We start from the raw sequence: 24156 nt of genomic DNA on the forward strand, positions 1-24156 counted from the left end.
TCCTCTTCTCTCCCGCTAGCACTGTTAGGTGATTGTTTAACGTGACCATTTCATCCTCTACTTGACTCTTCTCCTTCATAAGCGCATTGTAACGGGACTTCCACGTATCTATGGCGGATAGAGATTTACTAAGCTCAGCATCCTGGGGCTCAGCAGCAGGTGGGTCAGTCTCTGTGGCACGGGTAGTCACAGGGTTAACATCGGCGGGACCCATGGGAGCGTAGGCAGAAACAAAGGGGGCCAAGTCATTTCCAAGGAGAACATCAGCTGGTAAGTCCTTCATGACCCCCACATTCACATGTCTAGAGCCCACTCCCCAATCCAAATGTACCCGGGAAACAGGTAGGCGGAACACAGCGCCCCCTGCTACCCTCACAGCCACAGTGTCTCTGGTGTGCTGGTTCTCAGACACCAAGTTCTTTTGGAGCAACGTCATGGTAGCACCAGTATCCCGTAGACCACTGATCTCCTTCCCATTCACTTTAACCAGTTGCCGGTTATTGCGGTGGGCAGCTTGCACGGGGTCTGCTTCATGTAGGATGCCCCAGCATTCTTCCACCTCTACACAGTGGGCCGCAGGCTGAGGGTTACGTGGCATTCCGCCGGCGGGTCTTCTCCAGGACTGTGCTTGGTTCGCTGCGTTTAGGGGACGCTCTGGTCTTTTGTGCCCTAGTTGCTTACATCCAAAGCACCGAATAGGTTGTGAGTAGTCCCATGAGTTGAACCGGGCTCTCTGAGGATAGTTTGTGGCTGGAGGCCGTGTGGTAGAGCGGTGCGCCGGGGGTTGGTACTCCTCTCTGGCAGGGGGCTTAGTGGTAGCAGTGTCCAGTTTGCGGGTATCTGTATACTCATCTGCCAAGCGAGCAGCTTCATGCAGGGTGGAGGGTTTACAGTCCCGAACCCACTCTCGAACTCCTGCGGGTAACTTGTCAAAGCAATGTTCCAACAGGAATTGCTGCAGCACCTCTTCCCCAGATAAGGCTTGGCACCCCGCTATCCAGTGAGCTGCTGTGCGGTGCACCTTACATGCCCACTCGACGTAGGAATCTCCAGCTAGTTTAACAGTGTCTCTGAACCGCCTCCTGTATGCCTCTGGTGTAACCGCATACCTGGAGAGCAGAGCCTCTTTTACAGCATTATAATCCCCAACTTCCTCATCTGGAATGGCCCGAAAAGCCTCGCTGGCCCGGCCGGATAATATTCCGGATAATATGACCCAGTCCTCTGCGGGCACCTTGTGTAGTGCACATTGCCTCTCAAAATCCGCAAGGTACCCATCAATCTCTCCTTCTGTTTCCAGGAAGTTTTTAAAAGCTGCAAAATTTACTTTTCTCTTTTCCACTGGGGTTGCTGTGACTTGGGCTGCTGCAGCGCCGCTTTGGCGAAGTAGGTTGGCCTCCACAGCTGCTATGACCCGGTCGATAATTTCGGCAGATGGGTTGGGGCCATAATGTGCCAGTCTTATTTTAACCGCCCGATCAAAGCTTGCTTCTTCGGGGGTTCTGTCTGATATGCTGGGCCCATTGGTTCCTTCGGTCCCTGGTACTCCTTCCATCTTGGTCAGTATTGTAATAATCCCCCTCTTCCTGAGGTTACTGGCTTGTGTATTTGCTCTTCTGGGTGATGAGGATCATCCCGTCGCTTGCCACCAATTGTTATGGTATCAACAGATATCAAGGGTTAATACCAGATGAAAGATGTCCTGAATATGGGATCAGCAACACACAACCCAGCTAATTCCCCCCTCAAACATGAGACCAGGCTCCACATTGAAGGTAAAAACAGAATACACTTTATTGAGGGCTATATGCCCAGTATTTATGCAGGTTTGAGACCAGATGGGGGGTTGGCAGTATTGTACATTAGATAGAGGGAAGCTGCCCTTTTTCATGATACCATAGAATTACATTACTTAAGCAGATAAACAATTTAAACACAAGAAAACAATGGAGTCCTTCTTATCACCTAGCAGTCTGACTCTGGAGGTGATTAAACAATGTGAACGCTTATCACTAAAACTTAATTACAGTACACAATAGCTGATCCTAGCAAACCTGTCTCAGAAAATAGTTTCTCAAAACTGAACAGAGTTAACCCTTCAAGTATTGACAGAGAGGTCTGTCACAACCACTCTCCTTGTTCAGTTTAGAAGCGATCCTGAAGGACTGAAACCGCTGACGCCATGTGGGCCAAGCTGCAGGCTGAGAGAAGTCAAAAGGCTCAGGTGGGGTATACTTTGACATCGTCATCGATCAGGAACAGAAGCGCAGGCCAGAACTTCTGACACCATGTCATGAGATGCAGGACACAGCAATGATGGTACAACTCTATTTTATTACAGAGCACAGAAACATACATCTAGTCAGGTTGATTTCACTAACTGCGACACAGACTACCGGACCTAAGCCCCGCCCCCAAACTAATGACATCACTTCCTGCTCTCATCACACCCCTGTTTTTAATAGTATTTAAAAAAAATGGACTTTCATTCATCAAAGTTTACCTTTACTTTAAGTCTTCTAATGAACTAGTTTACTTAAAGTGAAATGAGCAGAGGAAATGTATCTACTAAAGGGCCACTTCCTGGCTCCTGCTCTACAGAAGAGGAGCTGCATAATTGGAGGTTAATCTCTTCCTCTCTTCTCGATTTATTCTAGAATATTTGGAGCCTACAGCATGGACGTAATCACCAGCACTTCATTTGGAGTGAATATTGACTCGCTCAACAAACCTAATGATCCTTTTGTTACACAAATCAAGAAACTGCTAAAATTAGGCTTGTTCAGTCCACTTCTCATCTGTGTGGGTAAGGTTACTATAATTAATGGTATTGTCCTTTAGGTATGGGCAAGATACAATGTATAAATGCCTGGGGCAGCTGGCTCCTTTTCTGTTGCATTCTGGTCTATTTTCTGCAATATAATCACAACAGCTGGCTCCTTTTCTGTTGCATTCCGGTCTATTTTCTGCAATATAATCACAGCAGCTGGCTCCTTTTCTGTGACATTCTGGTCTATTTTCTGCAATATAATCACAGCAGCTGGCTCCTTTTCTGTGACATTCTGGTCTATTTTCTGCAATATAATCACAGCAGCTGGCTCCTTTTCTGTTACATTCTGGTCTATTTTCTGCAATATAATCACAGCAGCTGGCTCCTTTTCTGTTGCATTCTGGTCTATTTTCTGTAATATAATCACAGCAGCTAGCTCCTTTTCTGTGATATTCTGGTCTATTTTCTGCAATAATATCACAGCAGCTGGCTCCTTTTCTGTGACATTCTGGTCTATTTTCTGTAATATAATCACAGCAGCTGGCTCCTTTACTGTGACATTCTGGTCTATTTTCTGCAATATAATCACAGCAGCTGGCTCCTTTTCTGTGACATTCTGGTCTATTTTCTGCAATATAATCACAGCAGCGGGCTCCTTTTCTGTGACATTCTGGTCTATTTTCTGCAATATAATCACAGCAGCTGGCTCCTTTTCTGTTTCATTCTGATCTATTTTCTGCAATATAATCACAGCAGCTGGCTCCTTTTCTGTTGCATTCTGGTCTATTTTCTGCAATATAATCACATCAGCTGGCTCCTTTTCTGTGACATTCTGGTCTATTTTCTGCAATATAATCACAGCAGCTGGCTCCTTTTCTGTTTCATTCTGATCTATTTTCTGCAATATAATCACAGCAGTTGGTTCCTTTTTCTGTTGCATTCTGGTCTATTTTCTGCAATATAATCACAGCAGTTGGCTCCTTTTCTGTGACATTCTGGTCTATTTTCTGCAATATAATCACAGCAGCTGGCTCCTTTTCTGTTTCATTCTGGTCTATTTTCTGCAATATAATCACAGAAGCTGGCTCCTTTTCTGTTGCATTCTGGTCTATTTTCTGCAATATAATCACAGCAGCTGGCTCCTTTTCTGTGACATTCTGGTCTATTTTCTGCAATATAATCACAGCAGCTGGCTCCTTTTCTGTGACATTCTGGTCTATTTTCTGCAATATAATCACAGCAGCTGGCTCCTTTTCTGTGACATTCTGGTCTATTTTCTGCAATATAATCACAGCTGCTGGCTCCTTTTCTGTTTCATTCTGATCTATTTTCTGCAATATAATCACAGCAGTTGGTTCCTTTTCTGTTGCATTCTGGTCTATTTTCTGCAATATAATCACAGCAGCTGGCTCCTTTTCTGTTACATTCTGGTCAATTTTCTGCAATATAATCACAGCAGTTGGCTCCTTTTCTGTTGCATTCTGGTCTATTTTCTGCAATATAATCACAGCAGTTGGCTCCTTTTCTGTTACATTCTGGTCTATTTTCTGCAATATAATTACAGCAGCTGGCTCCTTTTCTGTGACATTCTGGTCTATTTTCTGCAATATAATCACAGCAGCTGGCTCCTTTTCTGTGACATTCTGGTCTATTTTCTGCAATATAATCACAGCAGCTGGCTCCTTTTCTGTGACATTCTGGTCTATTTTCTGCAATATAATCACAGCAGCTGGCTCCTTTTCTGTGACATTCTGGTCTATTTTCTGCAATATACTCACAGCAGCTGGCTCCTTTTCTGTTACATTCTGGTCTATTTTCTGCAATATAATCACAGCAGTTGGCTCCTTTTCTGTTACATTCTGGTATTTCCTGCAATATAATCACAGCAGCTGGCTCCTTTTCTGTTGCATTCTGGTCTATTTTCTGCAATATAATCACAGCAGCTGGCTCCTTTTCTGTTGCATTCTGGTCTATTTTCTGCAATATAATCACAGCAGCTGGCTCCTTTTCTGTGACATTCTGGTCTATTTTCTGCAATATAATCACAGCAGTTGGCTCCTTTTCTGTGACATTCTGGTCTATTTTATGCAATATAATCACAGCAGTTGGCTCCTTTTCTGTTGCATTCTGGTCTATTTTCTGCAATATAATCAAAGCAGCTGGCTCCTTTTCTGTTGCATTCTGGTCTATTTTCTGCAATATAATCACAGCAGTTGGCTCCTTTTCTGTTGCATTCTGGTCTATTTTCTGCAATATAATCATAGCAGCTGGCTCCTTTTCTGTTTCATTCTGGTCTATTTTCTGCAATATAATCACAGCAGCTGGCTCCTTTTCTGTTGCATTCTGGTCTATTTTCTGCAACATAATCACAGCAGCTGGCTCCTTTTCTGTTTCATTCTGGTCTATTTTCTGCAATATAATCACAACAGCTGGCTCCTTTTCTGTGACATCCTGATCTATTTTCTGCAATATAATCACAGCAGCTGGCTCCTTTTCTGTTGCATTATGGTCTATTTTCTGCAATATAATCACAACAGCTGGCTCCTTTTCTGTGACATTCTGGTCTATTTTCTGCAATATAATCACAACAGCTGGCTCCTTTTCTGTTGCATCCTGGTCTATTTTCTGCAATATAATCACAGCAGCTGGCTCCTTTTCTGTTGCATTATGGTCTATTTTCTGCAATATAATCACAGCAGCTGGCTCCTTTTCTGTTGCATTCTGGTCTATTTTCTGTAATATAATCACAACAGCTGGCTCCTTTTCTGTGACATTCTGGTCTATTTTCTGCAATATAATCACAGCAGCTGGCTCCTTTTCTGTTGCATTCTGGTCTATTTTCTGCAATATAATCACAGCAGCTGGCTCCTTTTCTGTTGCATTCTGGTCTATTTTCTGCAATATAATCACAGCAGCTGGCTCCTTTTCTGTTGCATTCTGGTCTATTTTCTGCAATATAATCACAGCAGCTGGCTCCTTTTCTGTTGCATTCTGGTCTATTTTCTGCAATATAATCACAGCAGCTGGCTCCTTTTCTGTTACATTCTGGTCTATTTTCTGCAATATAATCACAGCAGCTGGCTCCTTTTCTGTGACATTCTGATCTATTTTCTGCAATATAATCACAGCAGCTGGCTCCTTTTCTGTGACATTCTGATCTATTTTCTGTAATATAATCACAGCAGTTGGTTCCTTTTCTGTTGCATTCTGGTCTATTTTCTGCAATATAATCACAGCAGCTGGCTCCTTTTCTGATTAATTCTGGTCTATTTTCTGCAATATAATCACATCAGCTGGCTCCTTTTCTGTTTCATTCTGTTCTATTTTCTGCAATATAATCACAGCAGCTGGCTCCTTTTCTGTGACATTCTGGTCTATTTTCTGCAATATAATCACAGCAGCTGGCTCCTTTTCTGTTGCATTCTGGTCTATTTTCTGCAATATAATCACAGCAGCTGGCTCCTTTTCTGTGACATTCTGGTCTATTTTCTGCAATATAATCACAGCAGCTGGCTCCTTTTCTGTGACATTCTGGTCTATTTTCTGCAATATAATCACAGCAGCTGGCTCCTTTTCTGTGATATTCTGGTCTATTTTCTGCAATATAATCACAGCAGCTGGCTCCTTTTCTGTGACATTCTGGTCTATTTTCTGCAATATAATCACAGCAGCTGGCTCCTTTTCTGTTGCATTCTGGTCTATTTTCTGCAATATAATCACAGCAGCTGGCTCCTTTTCTGTGACATTCTGGTCTATTTTCTGCAATATAATCACAGCAGCTGGCTCCTTTTCTGTTTCATTCTGGTCTATTTTCTGCAATATAATCACAGCAGCTGGCTCCTTTTCTGTTGCATTCTGGTCTATTTTCTGCAATATAATCACAGCAGCTGGCTCCTTTTCTGTTGCATTATGGTCTATTTTCTGCAATATAATCACAGCAGCTGGCTCCTTTTCTGTTGCATTCTGGTCTATTTTCTGTAATATAATCACAACAGCTGGCTCATTTTCTGTGATATTCTGGTCTATTTTCTGTAATATAATCACAGCAGCTGGCTCCTTTTCTGTGATATTCTGGTCTATTTTCTGCAATATAATCACAGCAGCTGGCTCCTTTTCTGTTGCATTCTGGTCTATTTTCTGCAATATAATCATAGCAGCTGGCTCCTTTTCTGTTGCATTCTGATCTATTTTCTGCAATATAATCACAGCAGCTGGCTCCTTTTCTGTTGCATTCTGGTCTATTTTCTGCAATATAATCACAGCAGCTGGCTCCTTTTCTGTTACATTCTGGTCTATTTTCTGCAATATAATCACAGCAGCTGGCTCCTTTTCTGTGACATTCTGATCTATTTTCTGTAATATAATCACAGCAGTTGGTTCCTTTTCTGTTGCATTCTGGTCTATTTTCTGCAATATAATCACAGCAGCTGGCTCCTTTTCTGTGTCATTCTGGTCTATTTTCTGCAATATAATCACAGCAGCTGGCTCCTTTTCTGTTTCATTCTGGTCTATTTTCTGCAATATAATCACAGCAGCTGGCTCCTTTTCTGTGACATTCTGGTCTATTTTCTGCAATATAATCACAGCAGCTGGCTCCTTTTCTGTTGCATTCTGGTCTATTTTCTGCAATATAATCACAGCAGCTGGCTCCTTTTCTGTGACATTCTGGTCTATTTTCTGCAATATAATCACAGCAGCTGGCTCCTTTTCTGTGACATTCTGGTCTATTTTCTGCAATATAATCACAGCAGCTGTCTCCTTTTCTGTTGCATTCTGGTCTATTTTCTGCAATATAATCACAGCAGCTGGCTCCTTTTCTGTGACATTCTTGTCTATTTTCTGCAATATAATCACAGCAGCTGGCTCCTTTTCTGTGACATTCTGGTCTATTTTCTGCAATATAATCACAGCAGCTGGCTCCTTTTCTGTTTCATTCTGGTCTATTTTCTGCAATATAATCACAACAGCTGGCTCCTTTTCTGTTTCATTCTGGTCTATTTTCTGCAATATAATCACAGCAGCTGGCTCCTTTTCTGTTGCATTCTGGTCTATTTTCTGCAATTTAATCACAGCAGCTGGCTCCTTTTCTGTTACATTCTGGTCTATTTTCTGCAATATAATCACAGCAGCTGGCTCCTTTTCTGTGACATTCTGATCTATTTTCTGTAATATAATCACAGCAGATGGATCCTTTTCTGTTGCATTCTGGTCTATTTTCTGCAATATAATCACAGCAGCTGGCTCCTTTTCTGATTAATTCTGGTCTATTTCTGCAATATAATCACAGCAGCTGGCTCCTTTTCTGTTTCATTCTGGTCTATTTTCTGCAATATAATCACAGCAGCTGGCTCCTTTTCTGTGACATTCTGGTCTATTTTCTTCAATATAATCACAGCAGCTGGCTCCTTTTCTGTTTCATTCTGGTCTATTTTCTGCAATATAATCACAGCAGCTGGCTCCTTTTCTGTGACATTCTGATCTATTTTCTGTAATATAATCACAGCAGCTGGCTCCTTTTCTGTTGCATTCTGGTCTATTTTCTGCAATATAATCACAGCAGCTGGCTCCTTTTCTGTGACATTCTGGTCTATTTTCTGCAATATAATCACAGCAGCTGGCTCCTTTTCTGTTACATTCTGGTCTATTTTCTGCAATATAATCACAGCAGTTGGCTCCTTTTCTGTTACATTCTGGTATTTCCTGCAATATAATCACAGCAGCTGGCTCCTTTTCTGTTGCATTCTGGTCTATTTTCTGCAATATAATCACAGCAGCTGGCTCCTTTTCTGTTGCATTCTGGTCTATTTTCTGCAATATAATCACAGCACCTGGCTCCTTTTCTGTGACATTCTGGTCTATTTTCTGCAATATAATCACAGCAGTTGGCTCCTTTTCTGTGACATTCTGGTCTATTTTATGCAATATAATCACAGCAGTTGGCTCCTTTTCTGTTGCATTCTGGTCTATTTTCTGCAATATAATCAAAGCAGCTGGCTCCTTTTCTGTTGCATTCTGGTCTATTTTCTGCAATATAATCACAGCAGTTGGCTCCTTTTCTGTTACATTCTGGTCTATTTTCTGCAATATAATCACAGCAGCTGGCTCCTTTTCTGTTTCATTCTGGTCTATTTTCTGCAATATAATCACAGCAGCTGGCTCCTTTTCTGTTTCATTCTGGTCTATTTTCTGCAATATAATCACAGCAGCTGGCTCCTTTTCTGTTTCATTCTGGTCTATTTTCTGCAATATAATCACAACAGCTGGCTCCTTTTCTGTGACATCCTGGTCTATTTTCTGCAATATAATCACAGCAGCTGGCTCCTTTTCTGTTGCATTATGGTCTATTTTCTGCAATATAATCACAACAGCTGGCTCCTTTTCTGTGACATTCTGGTCTATTTTCTGCAATATAATCACAACAGCTGGCTCCTTTTCTGTTGCATCCTGGTCTATTTTCTGCAATATAATCACAGCAGCTGGCTCCTTTTCTGTTGCATTATGGTCTATTTTCTGCAATATAATCACAACAGCTGGCTCCTTTTCTGTTGCATTCTGGTCTATTTTCTGCAATATAATCACAACAGCTGGCTCCTTTTCTGTGACATTCTGGTCTATTTTCTGCAATATAATCACAGCAGCTGGCTCCTTTTCTGTTGCATTCTGGTCTATTTTCTGCAATATAATCACAGCAGCTGGCTCCTTTTCTGTTGCATTCTGGTCTATTTTCTGCAATATAATCACAACAGCTGGCTCCTTTTCTGTTGCATTCTGGTCTATTTTCTGCAATATAATCACAGCAGCTGGCTCCTTTTCTGTTGCATTCTGGTCTATTTTCTGCAATTTAATCACAGCAGCTGGCTCCTTTTCTGTTACATTCTGGTCTATTTTCTGCAATATAATCACAGCAGCTGGCTCCTTTTCTGTGACATTCTGATCTATTTTCTGCAATATAATCACAGCAGCTGGCTCCTTTTCTGTGACATTCTGATCTATTTTCTGTAATATAATCACAGCAGTTGGTTCCTTTTCTGTTGCATTCTGGTCTATTTTCTGCAATATAATCACAGCAGCTGGCTCCTTTTCTGATTAATTCTGGTCTATTTTCTGCAATATAATCACAGCAGCTGGCTCCTTTTCTGTTTCATTCTGGTCTATTTTCTGCAATATAATCACAGCAGCTGGCTCCTTTTCTGTGACATTCTGGTCTATTTTCTGCAATATAATCACAGCAGCTGGCTCCTTTTCTGTTGCATTCTGGTCTATTTTCTGCAATATAATCACAGCAGCTGGCTCCTTTTCTGTGACATTCTGGTCTATTTTCTGCAATATAATCACAGCAGCTGGCTCCTTTTCTGTGACATTCTGGTCTATTTTCTGTAATATAATCACAACAGCTGGCTCCTTTTCTGTGATATTCTGGTCTATTTTCTGCAATATAATCACAGCAGCTGGCTCCTTTTCTGTGACATTCTGGTCTATTTTCTGCAATATAATCACAGCAGCTGGCTCCTTTTCTGTTGCATTCTGGTCTATTTTTCTGCAATATAATCACAGCAGCTGGCTCCTTTTCTGTGACATTCTGGTCTATTTTCTGCAATATAATCACAGCAGCTGGCTCCTTTTCTGTGACATTCTGGTCTATTTTCTGCAATATAATCACAGCAGCTGGCTCCTTTTCTGTTGCATTCTGGTCTATTTTCTGCAATATAATCACAGCAGCTGGCTCCTTTTCTGTGACATTCTGGTCTATTTTCTGCAATATAATCACAGCAGCTGGCTCCTTTTCTGTGACATTCTGTTCTATTTTCTGCAATATAATCACAGCAGCTGGCTCCTTTTCTGTGATATTCTGGTCTATTTTCTGCAATATAATCACAGCAGCTGGCTCCTTTTCTGTGACATTCTGGTCTATTTTCTGCAATATAATCACAGCAGCTGGCTCCTTTTCTGTTGCATTCTGGTCTATTTTCTGCAATATAATCACAGCAGCTGGCTCCTTTTCTGTGACATTCTGGTCTATTTTCTGCAATATAATCACAGCAGCTGGCTCCTTTTCTGTGGCATTCTGGTCTATTTTCTGCAATATAATCACAGCAGCTGGCTCCTTTTCTGTTGCATTCTGGTCTATTTTCTGCAATATAATCACAGCAGCTGGCTCCTTTTCTGTTGCATTATGGTCTATTTTCTGCAATATAATCACAGCAGCTGGCTCCTTTTCTGTTGCATTCTGGTCTATTTTCTGTAATATAATCACAACAGCTGGCTCATTTTCTGTGATATTCTGGTCTATTTTCTGTAATATAATCACAGCAGCTGGCTCCTTTTCTGTGATATTCTGGTCTATTTTCTGCAATATAATCACAGCAGCTGGCTCCTTTTCTGTTGCATTCTGGTCTATTTTCTGCAATATAATCATAGCAGCTGGCTCCTTTTCTGTTGCATTCTGATCTATTTTCTGCAATATAATCACAGCAGCTGGCTCCTTTTCTGTTTCATTCTGGTCTATTTTCTGCAATATAATCACAGCAGCTGGCTCCTTTTCTGTTACATTCTGGTCTATTTTCTGCAATATAATCACAGCAGCTGGCTCCTTTTCTGTGACATTCTGATCTATTTTCTGTAATATAATCACAGCAGTTGGTTCCTTTTCTGTTGCATTCTGGTCTATTTTCTGCAATATAATCACAGCAGCTGGCTCCTTTTCTGATTAATTCTGGTCTATTTTCTGCAATATAATCACAGCAGCTGGCTCCTTTTCTGTTTCATTCTGGTCTATTTTCTGCAATATAATCACAGCAGCTGGCTCCTTTTCTGTGACATTCTGGTCTATTTTCTGCAATATAATCACAGCAGCTGGCTCCTTTTCTGTTGCATTCTGTTCTATTTTCTGCAATATAATCACAGCAGCTGGCTCCTTTTCTGTGACATTCTGGTCTATTTTCTGCAATATAATCACAGCAGCTGGCTCCTTTTCTGTGACATTCTGGTCTATTTTCTGCAATATAATCACAGCAGCTGGCTCCTTTTCTGTTGCATTCTGGTCTATTTTCTGCAATATAATCACAGCAGCTGGCTCCTTTTCTGTGACATTCTTGTCTATTTTCTGCAATATAATCACAGCAGCTGGCTCCTTTTCTGTGACATTCTGGTCTATTTTCTGCAATATAATCACAGCAGCTGGCTCCTTTTCTGTGACATTCTGGTCTATTTTCTGCAATATAATCACAACAGCTGGCTCCTTTTCTGTTGCATTCTGGTCTATTTTCTGCAATATAATCACAGCAGCTGGCTCCTTTTCTGTTGCATTCTGGTCTATTTTCTGCAATATAATCACAGCAGCTGGCTCCTTTTCTGTTACATTCTGGTCTATTTTCTGCAATATAATCACAGCAGCTGGCTCCTTTTCTGTGACATTCTGATCTATTTTCTGTAATATAATCACAGCAGTTGGTTCCTTTTCTGTTGCATTCTGGTCTATTTTCTGCAATATAATCACAGCAGCTGGCTCCTTTTCTGATTAATTCTGGTCTATTTCTGCAATATAATCACAGCAGCTGGCTCCTTTTCTGTTTCATTCTGGTCTATTTTCTGCAATATAATCACAGCAGCTGGCTCCTTTTCTGTGTCATTCTGGTCTATTTTCTGCAATATAATCACAGCAGCTGGCTCCTTTTCTGTTGCATTCTGGTCTATTTTCTGCAATATAATCACAGCAGCTGGCTCCTTTTCTGTGACATTCTGATCTATTTTCTGTAATATAATCACAGCAGCTGGCTCCTTTTCTGTTGCATTCTGGTCTATTTTCTGCAATATAATCACAGCAGCTGGCTCCTTTTCTGTGACATTCTGGTCTATTTTCTGCAATATAATCACAGCAGCTGGCTCCTTTTCTGTTGCATTCTGGTCTATTTTCTGCAATATAATCACAGCAGTTGGCTCCTTTTCTGTTACATTCTGGTATTTCCTGCAATATAATCACAGCAGCTGGCTCCTTTTCTGTTGCATTCTGGTCTATTTTCTGCAATATAATCACAGCAGCTGGCTCCTTTTCTGTTGCATTCTGGTCTATTTTCTGCAATATAATCACAGCACCTGGCTCCTTTTCTGTGACATTCTGGTCTATTTTCTGCAATATAATCACAGCAGTTGGCTCCTTTTCTGTGACATTCTGGTCTATTTTATGCAATATAATCACAGCAGCTGGCTCCTTTTCTGTTGCATTCTGGTCTATTTTCTGCAATATAATCAAAGCAGCTGGCTCCTTTTCTGTTGCATTCTGGTCTATTTTCTGCAATATAATCACAGCAGTTGGCTCCTTTTCTGTTACATTCTGGTCTATTTTCTGCAATATAATCATAGCAGCTGGCTCCTTTTCTGTTTCATTCTGGTCTATTTTCTGCAATATAATCACAGCAGCTGGCTCCTTTTCTGTTGCATTCTGGTCTATTTTCTGCAACATAATCACAGCAGCTGGCTCCTTTTCTGTTTCATTCTGGTCTATTTTCTGCAATATAATCACAACAGCTGGCTCCTTTTCTGTGACATCCTGGTCTATTTTCTGCAATATAATCACAGCAGCTGGCTCCTTTTCTGTTGCATTATGGTCTATTTTCTGCAATATAATCACAACAGCTGGCTCCTTTTCTGTGACATTCTGGTCTATTTTCTGCAATATAATCACAACAGCTGGCTCCTTTTCTGTTGCATCCTGGTCTATTTTCTGCAATATAATCACAGCAGCTGGCTCCTTTTCTGTTGCATTATGGTCTATTTTCTGCAATATAATCACAACAGCTGGCTCCTTTTCTGTTGCATTCTGGTCTATTTTCTGTAATATAATCACAACAGCTGGCTCCTTTTCTGTGACATTCTGGTCTATTTTCTGCAATATAATCACAGCAGCTGGCTCCTTTTCTGTTGCATTCTGGTCTATTTTCTGCAATATAATCACAGCAGCTGGCTCCTTTTCTGTTGCATTCTGGTCTATTTTCTGCAATATAATCACAACAGCTGGCTCCTTTTCTGTTGCATTCTGGTCTATTTTCTGCAATATAATCACAGCAGCTGGCTCCTTTTCTGTTGCATTCTGGTCTATTTTCTGCAATTTAATCACAGCAGCTGGCTCCTTTTCTGTTACATTCTGGTCTATTTTCTGCAATATAATCACAGCAGCTGGCTCCTTTTCTGTGACATTCTGATCTATTTTCTGCAATATAATCACAGCAGCTGGCTCCTTTTCTGTGACATTCTGATCTATTTTCTGTAATATAATCACAGCAGTTGGTTCCTTTTCTGTTGCATTCTGGTCTATTTTCTGCAATATAATCACAGCAGCTGGCTCCTTTTCTGATTAATTCTGGTCTATTTTCTGCAATATAATCACAGCAGCTGGCTCCTTTTCTGTGATATTCTGGTCTATTTTCTGCAATATAATCACAGCAGCTGGCTCCTTTTCTGTGACATTCTGGTCTATTTTCTGCAATATAATCACAGCAGCTGGCTCCTTTTCTGTTGCATTCTGGTCTATTTTCTGCAATATAATCACAGCAGCTGGCTCCTTTTCTGTGACATTCTGGTCTATTTTCTGCAATATAATCACAGCAGCTGGCTCCTTTTCTGTTGCATTCTGGTCTATTTTCTGCAATATAATCACAGCAGCTGGCTCCTTTTCTGTTGCATTCTGGTCTATTTTCTGCAATATAATCACAGCAGCTGGCTCCTTTTCTGTTGCATTATGGTCTATTTTCTGCAATATAATCACAGCAGCTGGCTCCTTTTCTGTTGCATTCTGGTCTATTTTCTGTAATATAATCACAACAGCTGGCTCATTTTCTGTGATATTCTGGTCTATTTTCTGTAATATAATCACAGCAGCTGGCTCCTTTTCTGTGATATTCTGGTCTATTTTCTGCAATATAATCACAGCAGCTGGCTCCTTTTCTGTTGCATTCTGGTCTATTTTCTGCAATATAATCATAGCAGCTGGCTCCTTTTCTGTTGCATTCTGGTCTATTTTCTGCAATATAATCACAGCAGCTGGCTCCTTTTCTGTTGCATTCTGGTCTATTTTCTGCAATATAATCACAGCAGCTGGCTCCTTTTCTGTGACATTCTGATCTATTTTCTGTAATATAATCACAGCAGTTGGTTCCTTTTTCTGTTGCATTCTGGTCTATTTTCTGCAATATAATCACAGCAGCTGGCTCCTTTTCTGTTACATTCTGGTCTATTTTCTGCAATATAATCACAGCAGCTGGCTCCTTTTCTGTGACATTCTGGTCTATTTTCTGCAATATAATCACAGCAGCTGGCTCCTTTTCTGTGACATTCTGGTCTATTTTCTGCAATATAATCACAACAGCTGGCTCCTTTTCTGTTGCATTCTGGTCTATTTTCTGCAATATAATCACAGCAGCTGGCTCCTTTTCTGTTGCATTCTGGTCTATTTTCTGCAATTTAATCACAGCAGCTGGCTCCTTTTCTGTTACATTCTGGTCTATTTTCTGCAATATAATCACAGCAGCTGGCTCCTTTTCTGTGACATTCTGATCTATTTTCTGTAATATAATCACAGCAGTTGGTTCCTTTTCTGTTGCATTCTGGTCTATTTTCTGCAATATAATCACAGCAGCTGGCTCCTTTTCTGATTAATTCTGGTCTATTTCTGCAATATAATCACAGCAGCTGGCTCCTTTTCTGTTTCATTCTGGTCTATTTTCTGCAATATAATCACAGCAGCTGGCTCCTTTTCTGTGACATTCTGGTCTATTTTCTTCAATATAATCACAGCAGCTGGCTCCTTTTCTGTTGCATTCTGGTCTATTTTCTGCAATATAATCACAGCAGCTGGCTCCTTTTCTGTGACATTCTGATCTATTTTCTGTAATATAATCACAGCAGCTGGCTCCTTTTCTGTTGCATTCTGGTCTATTTTCTGCAATATAATCACAGCAGCTGGCTCCTTTTCTGTTGCATTCTGGTCTATTTTCTGCAATATAATCACAGCAGCTGGCTCCTTTTCTGATTAATTCTGGTCTATTTTCTGCAATATAATCACAGCAGCTGGCTCCTTTTCTGTTTCATTCTTGTCTATTTTCTGCAATATAATCACAGCAGCTGGCTCCTTTTCTGTGACATTCTGGTCTATTTTCTGCAATATAATCACAGCAGCTGGCTCCTTTTCTGTTGCATTCTGGTCTATTTTCTGCAATATAATCACAGCAGCTGGCTCCTTTTCTGTGACATTCTGGTCTATTTTCTGCAATATAATCACAGCAGCTGGCTCCTTTTCTGTGACATTCTGGTCTATTTTCTGCAATATAATCACAGCAGCTGTCTCCTTTTCTGTTGCATTCTGGTCTATTTTCTGCAATATAATCACAACAGCTGGCTCCTTTTCTGTGACATTCTTGTCTATTTTCTGCAATATAATCACAGCAGCTGGCTCCTTTTCTGTGACATTCTGGTCTATTTTCTGCAATATAATCACAGCAGCTGGCTCCTTTTCTGTGACATTCTGGTCTATTTTCTGCAATATAATCACAGCAGCTGGCTCCTTTTCTGTGACATTCTGGTCTATTTTCTGCAATATAATCACAGCAGCTGGCTCCTTTTCTGTTGCATTCTGGTCTATTTTCTGCAATATAATCACAGCAGCTGGCTCCTTTTCTGTGACATTCTGATCTATTTTCTGCAATATAATCACAGCAGCTGGCTCCTTTTCTGTGACATTCTGGTCTATTTTCTGCAATATAATCACAGCAGCTGGCTCCTTTTCTGTTGCATTCTGGTCTATTTTCTGCAATATAATCACAGCAGCTGGCTCCTTTTCTGTTGCATTCTGGTCTATTTTCTGCAATATAATCACAGCAGCTGGCTCCTTTTCTGTTGCATTATGGTCTATTTTCTGCAATATAATCACAGCAGCTGGCTCCTTTTCTGTTGCATTCTGGTCTATTTTCTGTAATATAATCACAACAGCTGGCTCCTTTTCTGTGATATTCTGGTCTATTTTCTGCAATATAATTACAGCAGCTGGCTCCTTTTCTGTGATATTCTGGTCTATTTTCTGCAATATAATCACAGCAGCTGGCTCCTTTTCTGTTGCATTCTGGTCTATTTTCTGCAATATAATCATAGCAGCTGGCTCCTTTTCTGTGATATTCTGGTCTACAGGGAGTGCAGAATTATTAGGCAAATGAGTATTTTGACCACATCATCCTCTTTATGCATGTTGTCTTATTCCAAGCTGTATAGGCTCGAAAGCCTACTACCAATTAAGCATATTAGGTGATGTGCATCTCTGTAATGAGAAGGGGTGTGGTCTAATGGCATCAACACCCTATATCAGGTGTGCATAATTATTAGGCAACTTCCTTTCCTTTGGCAAAATGGGTCAAAAGAAGGACTTGACAGGCTCAGAAAAGTCAAAAATAGTGAGATATCTTGCAGAGGGATGCAGCACTCTTAAAATTGCAAAGCTTCTGAAGCGTGATCATCGAACAATCAGGCGTTTCATTCAAAATAGTCAACAGGGTCGCAAGAAGCGTGTGGAAAAACCAAGGCGCAAAATAACTGCCCATGAACTGAGAAAAGTCAAGCGTGCAGCTGCCAAGATGCCACTTGCCACCAGTTTGGCCATATTTCAGAGCTGCAACATCACTGGAGTGCCCAAAAGCACAAGGTGTGCAATACTCAGAGACATGGCCAAGGTAAGAAAGGCTGAAAGACAACCACCACTGAACAAGACACACAAGCTGAAACGTCAAGACTGGGCCAAGAAATATCTCAAGACTGATTTTTCTAAGGTTTTATGGACTGATGAAATGAGAGTGAGTCTTGATGGGCCAGATGGATGGGCCCGTGGCTGGATTGGTAAAGGGCAGAGAGCTCCAGTCTGACTCAGACGCCAGCAAGGTGGAGGTGGAGTACTGGTTTGGGCTGGTATCATCAAAGATGAGCTTGTGGGGCCTTTTCGGGTTGAGGATGGAGTCAAGCTCAACTCCCAGTCCTACTGCCAGTTTCTGGAAGACACCTTCTTCAAGCAGTGGTACAGGAAGAAGTCTGCATCCTTCAAGAAAAACATGATTTTCATGCAGGACAATGCTCCATCACACGCGTCCAAGTACTCCACAGCGTGGCTGGCAAGAAAGGGTATAAAAGAAGAAAATCTAATGACATGGCCTCCTTGTTCACCTGATCTGAACCCCATTGAGAACCTGTGGTCCATCATCAAATGTGAGATTTACAAGGAGGGAAAACAGTACACCTCTCTGAACAGTGTCTGGGAGGCTGTGGTTGCTGCTGCACGCAATGTTGATGGTGAACAGATCAAAACACTGACAGAATCCATGGATGGCAGGCTTTTTAGTGTCCTTGCAAAGAAAGGTGGCTATATTGGTCACTGATTTGTTTTTGTTTTGTTTTTGAATGTCAGAAATGTATATTTGTGAATGTTGAGATGTTATATTGGTTTCACTGGTAAAAATAAATAATTGAAATGGGTATATATTTGTTTTTTGTTAAGTTGCCTAATAATTATGCACAGTAATAGTCACCTGCACACACAGATATCTCCCTAAAATAGCTAAAACTAAAAACAAACTAAAAACTACTTCCAAAAATATTCAGCTTTGATATTAATGAGTTTTTTGGGTTCATTGAGAACATGGTTGTTGTTCAATAATAAAATTAATACTCAAAAATACAACTTGCCTAATAATTCTGCACTCCATGTATTTTCTGCAATATAATCACAGCAGCTGGCTCCTTTTCTGTTGCATTCTGGTCTATTTTCTGCAATATAATCACAGCAGCTGGCTCCTTTTCTGTTGCATTCTGGTCTATTTTCTGCAATATAATCACAGCAGCTGGCTCCTTTTCTGTTGCATTCTGGTCTATTTTCTGCAATATAATCATAGCAGCTGGTTCCTTTTCTGTTGCATTCTGATCTATTTTCTGCAATATAATCACAGCAGCTGGCTCCTTTTCTGTTGCATTCTGGTCTATTTTCTGCAATATAATCACAGCAGCTGGCTCCTTTTCTGTTGCATTCTGGTCTATTTTCTGCAATATGATCACAGCAGCTGGCTTCTTTTCTGTTGCATTCTGGTCTATTTTCTGCAATATAATCAAAGCAGCTGGCTCCTTTTCTGTTGCATTCTGGTCTATTTTCTGCAATATAATCACAGAAGCTGGCTCCTTTTCTGTTGCATTCTGGTCTATTTTCTGCAATATAATCACAGAAGCTGGCTCCTTTTCTGTTGCATTCTGGTCTATTTTCTGCAATATAATCACAGAAGCTGGCTCCTTTTCTGTTTCATTCTGGTCTATTTTCTGCAATATAATCACAGCAGCTGGCTCCTTTTCTGTGACATTCTGGTCTATTTTCTGCAATATAATCACAGCAGCTGGCTCCTTTTCTGTTGCATTCTGTTCTATTTTCTGCAATATAATCACAGCAGCTGGCTCCTTTTCTGTGACATTCTGGTCTATTTTCTGCAATATAATCACAGCAGCTGGCTCCTTTTCTGTGACATTCTGGTCTATTTTCTGCAATATAATCACAGCAGCTGTCTCCTTTTCTGTTGCATTCTGGTCTATTTTCTGCAATATAATCACAACAGCTGGCTCCTTTTCTGTGACATTCTTGTCTATTTTCTGCAATATAATCACAGCAGCTGGCTCCTTTTCTGTGACATTCTGGTCTATTTTCTGCAATATAATCACAGCAGCTGGCTCCTTTTCTGTGACATTCTGGTCTATTTTCTGCAATATAATCACAACAGCTGGCTCCTTTTCTGTTGCATTCTGGTCTATTTTCTGCAATATAATCACAGCAGCTGGCTCCTTTTCTGTTGCATTCTGGTCTATTTTCTGCAATTTAATCACAGCAGCTGGCTCCTTTTCTGTTACATTCTGGTCTATTTTCTGCAATATAATCACAGCAGCTGGCTCCTTTTCTGTGACATTCTGGTCTATTTTCTGTAATATAATCACAGCAGTTGGTTCCTTTTCTGTTGCATTCTGGTCTATTTTCTGCAATATAATCACAGCAGCTGGCTCCTTTTCTGATTAATTCTGGTCTATTTCTTTAATATAATCACAGCAGCTGGCTCCTTTTCTGTTTCATTCTGGTCTATTTTCTGCAATATAATCACAGCAGCTGGCTCCTTTTCTGTGACATTCTGGTCTATTTTCTTCAATATAATCACAGCAGCTGGCTCCTTTTCTGTTGCATTCTGGTCTATTTTCTGCAATATAATCACAGCAGCTGGCTCCTTTTCTGTGACATTCTGATCTATTTTCTGTAATATAATCACAGCAGCTGGCTCCTTTTCTGTTGCATTCTGGTCTATTTTCTGCAATATAATCACAGCAGCTGGCTCCTTTTCTGTGACATTCTGGTCTATTTTCTGCAATATACTCACAGCAGCTGGCTCCTTTTCTGTTACATTCTGGTCTATTTTCTGCAATATAATCACAGCAGTTGGCTCCTTTTCTGTTACATTCTGGTATTTCCTGCAATATAATCACAGCAGCTGGCTCCTTTTCTGTTGCATTCTGGTCTATTTTCTGCAATATAATCACAGCAGCTGGCTCCTTTTCTGTTGCATTCTGGTCTATTTTCTGCAATATAATCACAGCAGCTGGCTCCTTTTCTGTGACATTCTGGTCTATTTTCTGCAATATAATCACAGCAGTTGGCTCCTTTTCTGTGACATTCTGGTCTATTTTATGCAATATAATCACAGCAGTTGGCTCCTTTTCTGTTGCATTCTGGTCTATTTTCTGCAATATAATCAAAGCAGCTGGCTCCTTTTCTGTTGCATTCTGGTCTATTTTCTGCAATATAATCACAGCAGTTGGCTCCTTTTCTGTTACATTCTGGTCTATTTTCTGCAATATAATCATAGCAGCTGGCTCCTTTTCTGTTTCATTCTGGTCTATTTTCTGCAATATAATCACAGCAGCTGGCTCCTTTTCTGTTGCATTCTGGTCTATTTTCTGCAACATAATCACAGCAGCTGGCTCCTTTTCTGTTTCATTCTGGTCTATTTTCTGCAATATAATCACAACAGCTGGCTCCTTTTCTGTGACATCCTGGTCTATTTTCTGCAATATAATCACAGCAGCTGGCTCCTTTTCTGTTGCATTATGGTCTATTTTCTGCAATATAATCACAACAGCTGGCTCCTTTTCTGTGACATTCTGGTCTATTTTCTGCAATATAATCACAACAGCTGGCTCCTTTTCTGTTGCATCCTGGTCTATTTTCTGCAATATAATCACAGCAGCTGGCTCCTTTTCTGTTGCATTATGGTCTATTTTCTGCAATATAATCACAACAGCTGGCTCCTTTTCTGTTGCATTCTGGTCTATTTTCTGTAATATAATCACAACAGCTGGCTCCTTTTCTGTGACATTCTGGTCTATTTTCTGCAATATAATCACAGCAGCTGGCTCCTTTTCTGTTGCATTCTGGTCTATTTTCTGCAATATAATCACAGCAGCTGGCTCCTTTTCTGTTGCATTCTGGTCTATTTTCTGCAATATAATCACAACAGCTGGCTCCTTTTCTGTTGCATTCTGGTCTATTTTCTGCAATATAATCACAGCAGCTGGCTCCTTTTCTGTTGCATTCTGGTCTATTTTCTGCAATTTAATCACAGCAGCTGGCTCCTTTTCTGTTACATTCTGGTCTATTTTCTACAATATAATCACAGCAGCTGGCTCCTTTTCTGTGACATTCTGATCTATTTTCTGCAATATAATCACAGCAGCTGGCTCCTTTTCTGTGACATTCTGATCTATTTTCTGTAATATAATCACAGCAGTTGGTTCCTTTACTGTTGCATTCTGGTCTATTTTCTGCAATATAATCACAGCAGCTGGCTCCTTTTCTGATTAATTCTGGTCTATTTTCTGCAATATAATCACAGCAGCTGGCTCCTTTTCTGTTTCATTCTGGTCTATTTTCTGCAATATAATCACAGCAGCTGGCTCCTTTTCTGTGACATTCTGGTCTATTTTCTGCAATATAATCACAGCAGCTGGCTCCTTTTCTGTTGCATTCTGGTCTATTTTCTGCAATATAATCACAGCAGCTGGCTCCTTTTCTGTGACATTCTGGTCTATTTTCTGCAATATAATCACAGCAGCTGGCTCCTTTTCTGTGACATTCTGGTCTATTTTCTGCAATATAATCACAGCAGCTGGCTCCTTTTCTGTGATATTCTGGTCTATTTTCTGCAATATAATCACAGCAGCTGGCTCCTTTTCTGTGACATTCTGGTCTATTTTCTGCAATATAATCACAGCAGCTGGCTCCTTTTCTGTTGCATTCTGGTCTATTTTCTGCAATATAATCACAGCAGCTGGCTCCTTTTCTGTGACATTCTGGTCTATTTTCTGCAATATAATCACAGCAGCTGGCTCCTTTTCTGTTGCATTCTGGTCTATTTTCTGCAATATAATCACGGCAGCTGGCTCCTTTTCTGTTGCATTCTGGTCTATTTTCTGCAATATAATCACAGCAGCTGGCTCCTTTTCTGTTGCATTATGGTCTATTTTCTGCAATATAATCACAGCAGCTGGCTCCTTTTCTGTTGCATTCTGGTCTATTTTCTGTAATATAATCACAACAGCTGGCTCATTTTCTGTGATATTCTGGTCTATTTTCTGCAATATAATCACAGCAGCTGGCTCCTTTTCTGTGATATTCTGGTCTATTTTCTGCAATATAATCACAGCAGCTGGCTCCTTTTCTGTTGCATTCTGGTCTATTTTCTGCAATATAATCACAGCAGCTGGCTCCTTTTCTGTTACATTCTGGTCTATTTTCTGCAATATAATCACAGCAGCTGGCTCCTTTTCTGTTGCATTCTGGTCTATTTTCTGTAATATAATCACAGCAGTTGGTTCCTTTTCTGTTGCATTCTGGTCTATTTTCTGCAATATAATCACAGCAGCTGGCTCCTTTTCTGTTTAATTCTGGTCTATTTTCTGCAATATAATCACAGCAGCTGGCTCCTTTTCTGTTTCATTCTGGTCTATTTTCTGCAATATAATCACAGCAGCTGGCTCCTTTTCTGTGACATTCTGGTCTATTTTCTGCAATATAATCACAGCAGCTGGCTCCTTTTCTGTTGCATTCTGTTCTATTTTCTGCAATATAATCACAGCAGCTGGCTCCTTTTCTGTGACATTCTGGTCTATTTTCTGCAATATAATCACAGCAGCTGGCTCCTTTTCTGTGACATTCTGGTCTATTTTCTGCAATATAATCACAGCAGCTGTCTCCTTTTCTGTTGCATTCTGGTCTATTTTCTGCAATATAATCACAACAGCTGGCTCCTTTTCTGTGACATTCTGGTCTATTTTCTGCAATATAATCACAGCAGCTGGCTCCTTTTCTGTTACATTCTGGTCTATTTTCTGCAATATAATCACAGCAGCTGGCTCCTTTTCTGTGACATTCTGGTCTATTTTCTGCAATATAATCACAACAGCTGGCTCCTTTTCTGTTGCATTCTGGTCTATTTTCTGCAATATAATCACAGCAGCTGGCTCCTTTTCTGTTGCATTCTGGTCTATTTTCTGCAATATAATCACAGCAGCTGGCTCCTTTTCTGTTACATTCTGGTCTATTTTCTGCAATATAATCACAGCAGCTGGCTCCTTTTCTGTGACATTCTGATCTATTTTCTGTAATATAATCACAGCAGTTGGTTCCTTTTCTGTTGCATTCTGGTCTATTTTCTGCAATATAATCACAGCAGCTGGCTCCTTTTCTGTTGCATTCTGGTCTATTTTCTGCAATATAATCACAGCAGCTGGCTCCTTTTCTGTTTAATTCTGGTCTATTTTCTGCAATATAATCACAGCAGCTGGCTCCTTTTCTGTTTCATTCTGGTCTATTTTCTGCAATATAATCACAGCAGCTGGCTCCTTTTCTGTGACATTCTGGTCTATTTTCTGCAATATAATCACAGCAGCTGGCTCCTTTTCTGTTGCATTCTGGTCTATTTTCTGCAATATAATCACAGCAGCTGGCTCCTTTTCTGTGACATTCTGGTCTATTTTCTGCAATATAATCATAGCAGCTGGCTCCTTTTCTGTTTCATTCTGGTCTATTTTCTGCAATATAATCACAACAGCTGGCTCCTTTTCTGTGACATCCTGGTCTATTTTCTGCAATATAATCACAGCAGCTGGCTCCTTTTCTGTTGCATTATGGTCTATTTTCTGCAATATAATCACAACAGCTGGCTCCTTTTCTGTGACATTCTGGTCTATTTTCTGCAATATAATCACAACAGCTGGCTCCTTTTCTGTTGCATCCTGGTCTATTTTCTGCAATATAATCACAGCAGCTGGCTCCTTTT

At 40.5% G+C, this 24156-nt stretch overlaps 1 protein-coding gene across 1 annotated transcript in view; it reads left to right on the forward strand.

Annotated features, from left to right (window-relative positions):
* The window catches only part of LOC128643760 (cytochrome P450 3A9-like), a 44316-nt gene that overhangs the window by 11150 nt on the left and 9010 nt on the right, over positions 1-24156 (forward strand). Inside the window, exon 5 of the mRNA XM_053696579.1 lies at positions 2658-2806. Within this exon, the coding sequence (XP_053552554.1) occupies positions 2658-2806 (149 nt within the window). The remainder of the gene's footprint in view (positions 1-2657; positions 2807-24156) is intronic.

Source organism: Bombina bombina, unplaced genomic scaffold, assembly GCF_027579735.1.
Source record: "Bombina bombina isolate aBomBom1 unplaced genomic scaffold, aBomBom1.pri scaffold_1460, whole genome shotgun sequence".
Lineage (NCBI taxonomy): Eukaryota > Metazoa > Chordata > Amphibia > Anura > Bombinatoridae > Bombina > Bombina bombina.